Source organism: Borostomias antarcticus (assembly GCF_949987555.1).
Source record: "Borostomias antarcticus genome assembly, chromosome: 10".
NCBI lineage: Eukaryota > Metazoa > Chordata > Actinopteri > Stomiiformes > Stomiidae > Borostomias > Borostomias antarcticus.
In genome coordinates this window covers 7,285,324-7,299,074 of record NC_140243.1, presented here as the reverse complement: position 1 = coordinate 7,299,074, position 13,751 = coordinate 7,285,324, and the positions used below count along the sequence as shown (strand labels likewise).

The window sequence follows — 13,751 nt, the reverse complement described above, 5'->3', positions numbered from 1 at the left end:
TCCGTATACCAGACTCTATTCAATCAAATTTGGTAAACGGTACTGTGCATTGTCCAATTGCAGTAGAGACAGACTTACAGTAGCAGTGCAATTAAAACAGGCTAAGCAGCTCAATTTGAACCACAAAGGGAGGGCCATGTAACATTTATCTTGTGCTTGAAATCTTGTCTCATCCAGTTACTTAGATATCTGTTTAGTTTAATGGAAGATAAGCAAAAAGTGTATGTTGGGTCACGTAGTTCCATAGCTCCCAAATTTAAATTATAAATCACTACATCTTTCATGAATGAAAATGGGGTGTTAAATAACTTATGCTCTTAAGCAGAACTAACGAGAGGAAGAGGTCAGTGTGTGCAAACATGTAAAAAACAATAATACATAACCTATACATATAGTTCCTGTTTTTGAACATGGAAATATAAATAGAGATGCAAATATTAGAAGAACATCCCCCTTTAAGGTTTCCTACAAAAAGCAATGTTTTCCTCTATGCTGTTAGTTGTACAGTAGTGTTTAAATTCCCTTTTTACTTTGAATGTGCCTCTCTTTCTCTGTTTCTGTAACATTTTGCTCTACTATTGAGCTGGCTTGAAATCTCCCAGGAGAATGAAATTAATTCCTTTATAAGCCCTCAAGATCTCAATTGTGTCCCCTACAGCAAGTGCAAACCTCTCCAAATTTAGAGGTTAATATAGAAAAGGCATTGATATCCAGTCAATGTGTTTTGTAACTGATTCTCTGGACATCAAATTAGGAAGTTACGGTAAAGTGCATGATACTGTTGGCCTGCGTTCTCCTAGCCCTAACCTAATATTCTGTACTGTTGGTTTTTAATTAGCCTTGATTCATCCTCTACTGCCGGACTGTAAGACGTGGATTATGCAGACGTGGATAGTAGGTTGCACTAAAGGAGTTTTCACATTCTGGGTTCATTTTGGTGTCCCTACTGCACTGTACAGCCATTGCCCAGATTATCAAGCTCTGCACAATCAATTAAACCCTGATAAAAATGATATGTGGTTCAGTATGGCAACATTTGTTTTCATCGCCCTTGTTATCACTGTTAAAAAGACTTTGCCTGTATTCTTTTGGTGATTGAGATGCCATTAGTGTTTTTTTGTTTACCACTCTCGGGATTGCCTTCGATGTTTGAAGCAGCAGCTACGTTCCAAATAGAGGCAATGCTGCCATCATGGTTTGTGTTGGCCTAATGCATAACATTAGAATGAGAGGCAGGTCACTGATTCAGCCTGCAGAGAAGGACCCACAGGCATTCACAGCCCGTATTCCTTCAGTTGCAGCATAATTCAATGACCAAAAATAATATTCATCACTGATTAGAGAAATTTCCTGGAATTTTGGGAAGAGCAAGGCTCTATCACTAATGGCCAGTTCATTATTGCTATCTCTAAGATTTCTTGTTTGTTGGAATTGGTTTGGACATACGACATTCCCCTCAAGTTGCCAATGAAAATATTGCTTCCTGACAATGAAAGTGCTAGACTATTGAAACAATGAAAGTGCACGCAGGTAGATCGCGCATTAAGCACCCCCACGGATACATTCAGGCTACAACGAAACACCCCCCACCCACCTGTGGTCCATTATCCATTTAGCTACATGTTACAAAGATGAAGCGGTCTATAGAGGATTATAAAAAATAAAAAATAGACATAATAGAATCAACAAAATTAGGACAAAGAGGGTCAAGGAGGTTGAGGGAGAACCAACCAGAGATCCCTACAGGGCGAGACCCACTGAGAAGAAGTGGTTGGTGGTAGGCTACTATTTTCAACCATAATGGCTAATGCAGTACCTGTGGTTGCGGTATGAGTGGAATGCTATGCTGTAGTCTACTGTAAGTAAAGCCCAAACCAAGTCTGTAATTCTTTCGCGCTGCTCTGCGCTCTGCACAGCCAAGTACCGCCTTGCTGCGAGCTACGGAGCTTCGCCTGTCCAGTGCAATAAAAAAAATAAGCTGGTGCGATCTGTTGTAAAAGTTGGTTGCGTCTGTGATAGTACTCAGAAATCATACAGTGTTGAAAAGTAGTCGTTGCTTCCCTCTAGTGGTCGGTCGAAAGTATTAATAACTCCTGCACTCAAGACGAGCTCAGAAGGCGGCGGAGTATCTGGAGTATCTGGATGCATGCGTAGTTTGCTGTAAAATAAATAAAACATAAAATAAATAAAACATCTTTGAGAAACCGCATATTCATGCGATGGAAGTTGATATAGTTAGTAGTTTATTGCTTTATCTATCCAAAATGGTGTTGTCTTTATATTTTGTGTTGATATAGATTCATAATTATTTCAACATTATTCCCATGCAAAAGATAGGGCGGGTGTGAACCAAGGTTATTATAGTTAACGAAAACTAACTAAAAAACGAAAACTAGGTGTGAAAAAACATTTTAGTTAACTGAAATAAAAATAAAAACTAGACTTTACAAAAAAACGATAACTAACTAAAACTGTAGTGTGTTTACAAAACTAACTAAAATAAACTAAAATTATTGAGAAAATGTCCTTAGTTTTAGTTTTCATTTCATACATAAGCCTAGTATTTTGGGTGGATATGAAATCTATCCTCCATTTTTTCTTAGCTGTGCCCCTGCGCAGAAGTAACCTGACGTGCGCCAGTTGCATTGTTTCACACGGAGTGAAACAACATGAGCTTGTGAGATCAGGATGGTCTCACGCGCAGAAGAAAAAAAAAACTAAAACTAATACTGAAACTAATAAAAACTAAACTAAAACTAAGCATTTTCAAAAAATAAAAACTAAACTAAACCAGCAAACCTGCTTTAAAACTAATCAAAACTAAACTGAAATTGAAAACAAAAAGTTAAAACGATATAAAAATAAAAACTAATGAAAAAAGCAAAACTATTATAACCTTGGTGTGAACCCAACCAGTACAGGGCATAGTTTGGCCCAGCCCCCCACCCACCCACCCACACACATACATACACACACACACACACATACAGTACAGTACCCCCCCCCCCCCCCCCCCCTACAGTACTTCTGCACCTCGCTGCGGAGAAAGTAATGAGCTCCTTACAACTTTGCCAACTTTGACAACTTCTTATGTTAAATGCACTTATTGTAAGTTGCTTTGGATAAGCGTCAGCTAAATTACTATAATGTAATGACTGTAATGTAATGTGTTGGATGAACAATTATACAATGCAAAACAAATTTCAACTTGCTGACAATAAATTATCGTATCGTATATTTAAAACAGTCCACCAAGCTGACTTTTAGACAAGCAGTGAATAAAGCACCACACCAGGAGAGTTGCCTTTTAAAAATAAGAGTTCTGTCTTATTCCTCGCAGAGCACAGTCTTGTCCTATTGATGTGTAGTTTTCAGAGGATTGCTTAAGGTCAAGGTGCAATGTGCACACAGGCATCTTAAAACTAAGCAGAAACCACTGTAAAAACAACTGAAGAAGTGTGTGTGGGGGGGGGGGGGGCGGCATCATATTTATATAAATACATATTGGAGCTTTAATGAGTGTATTCATATGACTGTGTGTGTGTGTGTGTGTGTGTGTGTGTGTGTGTGCGTGTGTGTGTGTGTGTGCGTGTGTGTGCATGCGTGCGCGCGCGCGCGCGCTCTCCCAGATGAAGGGACCAGAGAAGACCCTGGAGGAGAGACGCTCCAGTCTGGATGCTGAGATCGACTCCCTTACCAGTATCCTGGCGGATCTGGAGAGCAGCTCACCTTACAAGCCCAGGAACACACAGGTACCAGACCTCACCTTACAAGCCCAGGAACACACAGGTACCAGACCTCACCTTACAAGCCCAGGAACACACAGGTACCAGACCTCACCTTACAAGCCCAGGAACACACAGGTACCAGACCTCACCTTACAAGCCCAGGAACACACAGGTACCAGACCTCACCTTACAAGCCCAGGAACACACAGGTACCAGACCTCACCTTACAAGCCCAGGAACACACAGGTACCAGACCTCACCTTACAAGCCCAGGAACACACAGGTACCAGACCTCACCTTACAAGCCCAGGAACACACAGGTACCAGACCTCACCTTACAAGCCCAGGAACACACAGGTACCAGACCTCACCTTACTCCTCAATACCAACTCCACAGACCACAGAGAGCTACTGTACCATTTTATACACTTAAAACTGAATTCCATGGAATACCATTTGCTTATGTGTACTGTAGTTCTAGGAAAAAAGAACCACAAAAAGTGAACAAAGAACTCTGGTTTATTAACTACACCAGCTGACAATGAGACATTGAGGTGCAAGCTCCTGTCATTTAGTGAGTCTGTAGCCTGAATGTTAACCCTGTTTGTCATTTCACTGTAGCACTACACAGGAGATTGCTAGAGTTGTTAACAGGTGTTTAAAGGTGGTTTATACTGTATATTTTTTTAAGTATAGTTACATTGTTATGAAATCCAAAGCGAAATCCATCACATTAGACTGTGATGGCATATTTTTTGCATGGCATATTTTTGCAAATTTATGTGATGCGTTAAGCATTTATGATAAAATGAGTCTCGACCTATATCATTAATCGATATTAATTGATGTTAAGAGCAACTTTTTTTAAAATCAAAGCCTTGGGCATTTAACTAAATTATTTGACACACAATAAATGTAGGACAGTGCATATAAAAAACCTTAACCAATGTGTTTGGAACTAGAAGACTATGGGCCGCAAAGCCAAATAAGGCCTCTATCAGGCCTCTGATTTAATGGGATGCACTTCGTGTACAGTTAAGGGATTCCAAGGTGTCGCCATGCTCAGAGCAGAGAGCGGGTTTGGGCGATGGGGGTGCTATCTCCACTAGAGCACCAGCTGGAGGTTCCAACTCTGGGCCCTGTGGCCTCAACCACATGCATGTGGCCAGGGGCTGGATCCCAGGGGGCCTGGCGACCTCTCCTTCTGCTCCCTCTGCTCTCCTGGGGTGAAACAGTCACTTGACCCAATGTCAACCAGCTCACCAAAGCCAGACACTTGCCTCTGTAGCGACAGCCTTTTAGGACAAGTTTAGGACAAGTTTGCAAATCCAAGTCTGCCCTGAAATTGGGATTAGCTGACATCAATCGCACTTTTTAGTAATTTATTTTAATTAATTATGAAGTTTTTCATAATTAATCCGTCGGCCGGCGCATGGTTGGGAACACCTGTTCTACGCTGTCATAGACAATAAAGAAACATCCTTCTCTTTCCTTCCCTCTCTATCCACCCCCCAACACACACACACACTGTATATGGTACATGCACACACGAAAACAACCACTTGAAGTTATTGCATCTGTAGGCTACAGAAGTGCTGGGTAACTTTTCCTAAATAAAACATAGTGTAAGTGCAGATCTTTGTAGAAAAAAAGAAAGTAGCCTTGTGAGCGGTACAAGTCCAAGAAAGGAGCCTGAAAGCTTTTGTCAGTATGATTTGAAATATTAATATGCACCTGTGCAACCCTGAAAGAGCAAACCCTGGGAGCGTGGATGACCGTAGAGGGTGAATGACCGTAGAGTGGCTGTGTGACTAGCTATGTAATCTCATCTGCAGGGGGTCAGAGGCAGTGTGTGGTTATTTTTACCACCACCTGCAGCAAGCTGTTACATTTACAGGTCATAACCCTCACCACCTGGGTCACCACATTTTTTTTTCTTTCCATACAGTACATTGTATTGGAGGTGTGACCTTGGTTGGTAGTCAGTCATCACCGGTTCTTAAATTAGTATAATCAAGTTTGTTTCAATCTGTCGATCTGTATTTCTTTAAAGATTAATTTTAATATATATATTTTATTTTTTTTAACGTTTTTGCTAGTTTGCCAAAGGAAAGTAACCACAAAATACACACTATCAGACAGTATGTAGAGCAAACCTTCCAACGCCGTACAAAAATAGCATTGCCGCCCGGTGTGCTGTTTTGTACATCACTCCAACATTATGAGACACTTAAGTTCCCATTTGTTCCATTTGTCAGTGTCTATATTCGCTGAAGAGATTTAATTCTATGTATTTGTTTAAAAAAAAAAAAATCTAGCACAGTTACCAGCCTCTATGCGTGCGCGCGCACACACACACACACACACACACACACACACACTCATACCGCTTCTTACTGTACTTTCTCTCCCCAGCTGATGCTGATTCTAGCTGATTAACTCTGGTTGACCCTTTTCCCTATCCAGCTGCTGTTGTCAGTCCTTGGCTGGGCTTGTTCCATACATTATTCTACAATGTGACGTTGAGCTTGTGTAACGGGCCAGGTTTCATACCCCGACATCAGCACAGCTGCTGCACTGTAATCTTCCACTTGTATAAGCAATGAGTAACAAGCAGCCTGAATTTACTGCTTTATGTGAGCACTCAATTACTGAGCCGACGCTCCAAAATCGATAGGCCACTCTGTGAGGTTCTGTGAGAGGCGTCTCTTTCTGTGATCAGTGGAAGGGGACCTGCTGTATTTTCAGCTCCTGGTTGAAATCAAACCACAGAGCTTCTGTTTGTTGCTTTCAGTCATGCAAGTCTGAGCAGCGTGCTAAAAAACTTTCGGCCGGCAGCAACTGTTGAGAGACATCAAAACAATTTTGTTTGCTCAAGTTGGTATTCTCCAGGGCATAATGGGAGAGATCATTATATAAGTCCCATTTGCTCACTTCCCAAATCCATTTGAGATGCCATTTTTGGTGACACAGATTACCAACTTTGTGTTTGGTGTGAGGCACAGTTATCTCACGGCCAGTAACATTGAGTCAAACCACTCCCAACAACCATTGTATACCACTTTGCTGTTTATTTAACAGGTGTGTCTTACTTTCCAAAATGTTTTGTGTGATTTCTAATAACCCTACGCTCATATGTTCATATGTGTTCATTGCGCATCCATAAAGTCACCAAATTGAACAGAGCACCAGCGTTTGCTTTAAGAGCTGGTCTAGTTGGACGTTAACACAAACTAATTATTTTACACCAAACTTGCATAGCACCGACTGTTGTCATTGTCACACCCCCTGTTGCGCTGGCCAACCACAAAATTACCAAACTCGGCAGAGGCAGAAAATATTCAATTCCTGACAAACAAAACTGGCAATTTGCCAGTGTGCTGTGCGAGCCTGTCCAAGCACATTAGCTCTGTTGGGGGAGGGGCGTTAACAAGAAGGCCCAGAGGAGTGTCAAAATAGAGTGCTCGTCAAAACAACAGTGACGCTGCTCTCACACAGGCTAAATGAGAGTCAGTGGGCATGACCTCGCATTACATGTGGCCCTCTACTTGGCATGTCCACTCATCAAACACATACAGCAAATACCATCCCCAGCCCACCAACGGAGAGGCCAGCCCCAGCACCCTTCAGTTTGGGCTTTGTGTCAAAATAGCGTAGCGGCTCTCTGTTTCGGGATGCCTCAGAATATTGGACCACAGTAGTGACTGGGCCGTGTCATTCGCCCCAAGATCATCATTAAGAAAGCTTTTAACATTGTGGTATGATTTCTATTTAAATAAATATGTAGTTACTCGAAAGTGCTGCTATCCTCTGCTTGAAGAGGAGCCTTTTTAACTTTTTCCTTACCTCTCTGACCTCTCATAATATATTGGAATTGATTGTATGAGACCTACTGGAGCTGAGTTAGTGGCTTTTATAGGAGGATTCTGTGCTACAAAAGCAAAAAAAAACGTCAGTGAGAATGAGAGTGAAGGGCTTTATCCGGGTGTGAGGAGACTCTCTCATCAGTGATTTCTCAGCGGGACTGAGTGCCCTACTCAATGGCCTCAGCTCTCAGACCTCAAGAACACTACATCAATACATCAAACTCCAAGCAGGCTCTGTCATCCTTAAGAGATAGATTTCTTTAATCAAATAATTTACTCCTTTTGTACTCGCTCGTTTGAGTGTGTTGACCAACTCTATAGTTGTCCTTCACACATACAGTACTGGAGAACTCAATCGTAGACTGACCTCTGTGAACTACTGACTGAGTGACAACGCTAATTTTATCTTGGATATTTCCATGCGCACCAGTGTGCCATGGCACGATTCAGCTCTAATTTTCAGGTTCTGTGGAAGTGACTCATTCCGAGCATAGGCTTGTTATCACCAGAGGAGGTTTTGGTAACACTTGAATAACCATAGTCAATTGGGAGGACTGAGGCTTTACAGGTATGTGCCCTGTGAATCAGAAGCCACCAGGTTTGTGTTACTCTCCAAACACCATGTTGTGGGGAAACATAAGCCAGATGGGTCATCTCTCTGCTCTCTCTCTTTCTCTGAGAGCACATTACTAGCCACTGACCCCCTTGACTCATCGCAATCGTCACTCGTGGGAATGTCACCAATATAGTGTGTGTGTGTGTGTGTGTGTGTGTGTGTGTGTGTGTGTGTAGTCATAATGTATGATTATCAAGCCTGATGGTTTCTGTTCTCCATCTGCTTCCTCTGCTGCTGGATGGTTTTAGAAGGCAGGACATGACAGCTGCAATGATTACTGCATAGGGGCACCCAAAAACAGAATACCAACAGAGAAGAGCACAACGTTCTGATCAGATTTAATGTGATAGTGTAGATGAAACCATTAAAAAAGTGTTTGTTTCAGACATAAAACTAATTTACAGTAATGTTATATGGGTTAAATATTGATACAGTAGGATGGATCATCTCCTTGCACGATGTAAATTTACTCACACAGAGCTAGTACGTTGAAAAACTCCATGGCAGTGAAACAAATTCTAGTTCTACTGACCTTTGGTCGCGTAATGGAATCCTTAAATTACTCCGCCCACTATTAGTATTCTTAGATTAAATGTTGTAGAGAAGAACGGTGCAGTGAAATAAAATGCAGGAAGCTTCTGTAAACTGGAGGTGCTGTACCACAGCGCTGCCTCCAAACAGATGAAAAGAGACACTGTAGGGCAGCTTATCCGTTACCAGGCTTCCCCCAGGCAGGGCCAGGACTTCTGGGACCGCGTGTGGTTCAGAAGCTCCAGAGGTCATCGCATGCAGTCACAGTTCCACCCCCAATTAGCCGTCAGTCAGCATAGAACACAGCGTGTTAACCCGTCTAAGAAACTGAAATGTGCAGTTGTTAATGCTGTTTAGATGACACTGACAGGTTCTCACTAAGGAGAAGGGCAGTGACCTGGCTGTGTGCTCAATGATTAGCTTTGGATTAATCCAGGCTTGTTTGTTCTGGCTTGTTTGTTCTGTCTCTTGGGACTTGTAGTAACATTCACGTTCCTTACAGTATTATGTTTATATTGTTATGTAGGGCAGCTCTGTAATGTTTACTGCCTTGATCCTGTTCAGCTGAATAGCCTAGCTACTGTAGAATCCAATGGCTTGTGGCTTTAGGAGATGTCATATCCATTCACTCTAACTCTTGTCATTCTTTGTCTCAAAGTCTTATACATATATCTTTTACAGTGGCATTTCTTTAAATCATAAGGCTTGCATTCTATGTATTTTTACTGTACAGTACATAGTCACGTCTGTCACCTATAGGCACAGGCACAGTTACTGTAGTTAGTTAGTTGTGTGTTTTTGTCGTCATTACTGCTGTAACACAACAATTTCAATAATCAACAATAGCTGCTGTAACATAACAATTTCAAAAATCAATAAAGTATCTGTCTCTCTGTACTGTATCATTAGCGGTCAATATGAATTTAAAAAGGTGCGAATTAGTGCAGGGCAGATGATTGACTGAAATGTGAGATCTCGTGCTCACTCAGCAGGCGTGTTTTCTCCTAGCTGTTAACTGCCGGCAAGCATGCAACAGGTGCCTCAGTAACATGGCTGTGTCCGTCTTTCAGATAATGGCTGTAATTGAAACATGTGACACATCTCCAGCCGAAGGGCTGCTGTGATGTGAATGTGTGTCTGCCTTGCTGTGACTAGGGAGAGGGAGAGGGAGAGAGTGAGCAGGGATGCTGAGGTGGCCATGAATAGTCTCAGCCAGACTTGTCCGCCCATCCTGCCTTCATGTGAATAATGTTTTTATACCTATTTGCTTACAGGTTAGTTTCATTGAAATGTCAAGTTTTTTCTTCTAAAAGTGACCTACATTATCAAAGACTCAAAGACTAGTTTCAACAAACTGAAGTTCTTTGAACCAAACTTATGGTTGTTGTTCCTTGAACAGTTTAATTTCTGTGTATGGGGTCCTTGATTTAACAATATGAACATTCTCTCCTCAGTCTTATCAGTTGGCATCTTATCTATGCATCATTGTTCATTGCTCTGTGGAACTGTTGAAGTAAAGGTCACATGTACGTGCTGTCTGCTTAGTAACCTTTTTTTTTCCTCTCCAATTTTCGCAACCTTCCAACTTCTCTAGGAAGGAGGTGTACTTCCTCTGAAGGTGTTGTCAGGTCCACTGTGACAAGGGAACCTAATCCCCTTGTCCCATTCCAATTCAAGCGGCGGAATCAATTTCACATTGCGCTGCAGGAAATGACAGAATTTCTATTTTCATTCTGTGAACAGAGCCAGCACGGAGCAATATTTATTAAGATTATATGATTAACACAATACCCCCCATCCACACCCTGTTAACCAGCGCTACCTGGATCACCTCTATGATGGATAACCACATTATTCCAAATAGGAGTGTTTCGCTTCACATCCAGCTCCACTACAGACTTTACAAGACATATGATATGATGTTACATTTCATATATAGACAATGTAATTGCATCTTTTTACATTGATACAGTATGAGGTGTAGACTAGGGCTGTCTTCAACCAAAGAAAATCTTGACTTGTCGACTGACAGGCATAATTTTTTTCTCAACCAATCAATTTTGGTCGATTTTGGCCTTCTTTTTTTCTCTCTCTCAGGCCTTGCCTACATTTATAAATTAAGCTGATTATTCTTTAGTATTCATTAGTAACTACTGTAACTAGTAATTCGTTATTCAGCATGTTACACTCATGTTGGACGAGAGGGCCTAGTTTGCAATCTCTGTTCTAGTTCATCCGAAAGGTGTTCGTATAGAAGCATAGAATTTTCCAAAATGTTTATGCTTCAGCTTACCAAGACATTTTGGACAATTATATGCTTCCAACTTTGTGGGAACAGTTTGGAGAAGGCCCTTTTCTGTTCCAGCATAACTGTGCCCCAGTGCACAAAGCAAGGTCCATAAAGCCATGGTTGGGTGAGGTTGGTGTGGAAAAACTTGACTGGCCCGCACAGATCCCTGACCTCAACCTCATCGAACACCTTTAGGAAGAACTACAGTAGAATGGAGTTTGCGAGCTAGGCCCTCTCGTCCAACATCAGTGTCTGACCTCACAAATGCTCTTGATGAATGGGCAAAAATTCTCACACATTCCAAAATCTTGTAGAAAGCCTTCCCAGAAGAATGGAAGCTATTATAGCTGCAAAGGGGGGACCAACTCCAAATTAATGTCTATGAATTTAGAATGGGATGTCATAAAAGCTCCTGTACTATACCTATACTTTTGTCTATATAGTGTATGTTACAGGTGATTAACGAAGACTAGTGGAACTCCACTCTTTAATACATGTGTACTGTATCGCTCATGATGAACTCGATAAGAGATCACAATCGAGGCTTATAGGTACCAGGGAGCAGAATAGGTGTCATGCCATCATGCATTTGTTAATTAATAATGGCATAGTTTAGCAAAAACAAACATTCACAGTCGATCATTGGGGGCCAGATGTCAATTTCTCTCCCCCTGCCAATGTCAGTGGGCGGGAGAGTGTTGCCACCGGTTACGGCCAGCCTCTACCCATGACAGTTGGATGAACCTGTAGCCTGGCAACTTGTATTTCTTAATTCCTCCTACAAGGTAATGTCCACGGGTAGCTATTTGTCGCTCTTCTTCAGGGCAGTGTCCATATGAGTGTGTGACCGTGCGCGTGTGTGTGTGCTACTAACGGCGGCTCTAGCTCCTACGTCATGGAGGGGTTTGTGGTGTTTAACTCTTAATCACTGTTTGTTTTGGCTGTTGCTGCTCTCTGTGATTGCAGAGTGGCAGCGCAGAGAGAGAGAGAAACTTTACTGCAACACACACAAACCCACACAAGCACTCATACACACACTCACACGCATAACCCCACTGAGAGAAGACATGCACTGGTCACACTTTACAATAAGGGTCACAAAAAACATTAGTTAACTGTTAAAGGAGTAGTAAAGGGAAAATGCATGTTTAGCCCTGTTTTAAGGTTACAGTACTTATGATCATATACAATGGTTCAGATCAAAACGTTGACAAAGCTAGCATTTTCAAGAAAGTTGATAATTGCTCTACTACCGTTTTGGTCATACAATGGATGTGGATTGGCATCTTGAAAAATCATTCAAAAACATGTTAAACTCTCGATTTCAAAAACAAGAAACTCACCGAGGTGTTAGTTGGCGTTCTGACATATAATTCGCCATAAAGTAAGATTCTAGTTCATCTGGAAAGGCTTTTTTAAATAGTTAGCATAGAACTATTTAGTCGCAGCACATACGTGTGTAAACTTCCGCAAACTAGGTAGCCTAGCAACATAAACAATAACAATAGCTACCGTAAGTAGTTCCGCTTCCTGAATCCCCTCTGCGGATTGATCTACACATCTACAACGGTCGCTTCAATACAAGTCAATGGATTTCATAAAATGATCAATAAAACCCTACAGGATTCATACTTTGCAGTGAATTTGATGTCAACACCAACGGACACCAATTACACCCTCGGTGAGCTTCTTGTCTTTGAAATCGAGAGTTTAACATGTTTTTGAATGATTTTTCAAGATGCCCATCCACATCCATTGTATGACCAAAACGGTGGTAGAGCAATTATCAACTTTCTCGAAAATGCTAGCTTTGTCAACGTTTTGATCTGAACCATTGTATATGATCATAAGTAACCTTAAAACAGGGATAAACATGCATTTTCCCTTTACTACTCCTTTAACTAATGCTTATTTAGGATTAGGTTAGGTTACTAATGTTCATTAATACCTTAGTTAAGGTTAGGGTTAGGTGAGTTAACCTTAGTTAACATAAATAACATTAGTAAATGGTTAATTGAGACATTAGTTAACTGTTACTTAATGCTTAATAATGCATTAACTAATGCTTATTAATGTACCCTTATTGTGAAGTGTTACCCATGCACTTCTGGCATAGTGTCGGCCACACTTTTTTTTGTCAAAACAAAAAGATCACGGATATTGGGAGACACCATAAAAGGTCTTGAGATGTCATGTCAGAATGAAAAATCAAACTCCCACAAATGGCCTCTGTACAAAAATCCCACCGGAAAGCAATGCTTTTGATTGACGTCTTGATTGCTGCCATGGGAACTGCAATTGTCATAATTGGACCTTCAGAAATCCCCTCGCCTCAGCCAGTCTGAGGCTATCTACAGATGGGGATTGCTCTAATGCCAAAGCGTAGGTAGTCGTCCCCATGTGCTCTCTGAGGAGACTCCTTTATGTCTTGATGCAGAGGTAAATGTGTAATTTGTTTGGCGTGTCATATTGAAACTGGTAAATTGAAGAATATTAATTAGAATCATGCTTTTGGGTTTGTGGGTCAGATGAGAGATCATATTTATAACAAGTCTTAAAGATTAAATAGTAGTTCTCTTATCTCAGAGTTTTGTTTTGTTTTTAACCTCAATATGAGACATTCCACTGTAATAGACTTTGTATGACTTGGACTGAGGAGCTGTACAGCAGTCTAACTTAAAAGAGAGGGAGAGAGAAAAAAACGGATCTCCCCGTGATAC

At 41.3% G+C, this 13,751-nt stretch overlaps 1 protein-coding gene across 5 annotated transcripts in view; it reads left to right on the top strand.

Annotated features, from left to right (window-relative positions):
* The window catches only part of lpp (LIM domain containing preferred translocation partner in lipoma), a 176,441-nt gene that overhangs the window by 108,571 nt on the left and 54,119 nt on the right, over positions 1–13,751 (top strand). For all 5 annotated transcript variants that reach the window (XM_084444920.1, XM_084444922.1, XM_084444924.1 and 2 more), the window contains one exon: positions 3,630–3,752. In XM_084444920.1, the coding sequence (XP_084301046.1) occupies positions 3,630–3,752 (123 nt within the window). The remainder of the gene's footprint in view (positions 1–3,629; positions 3,753–13,751) is intronic.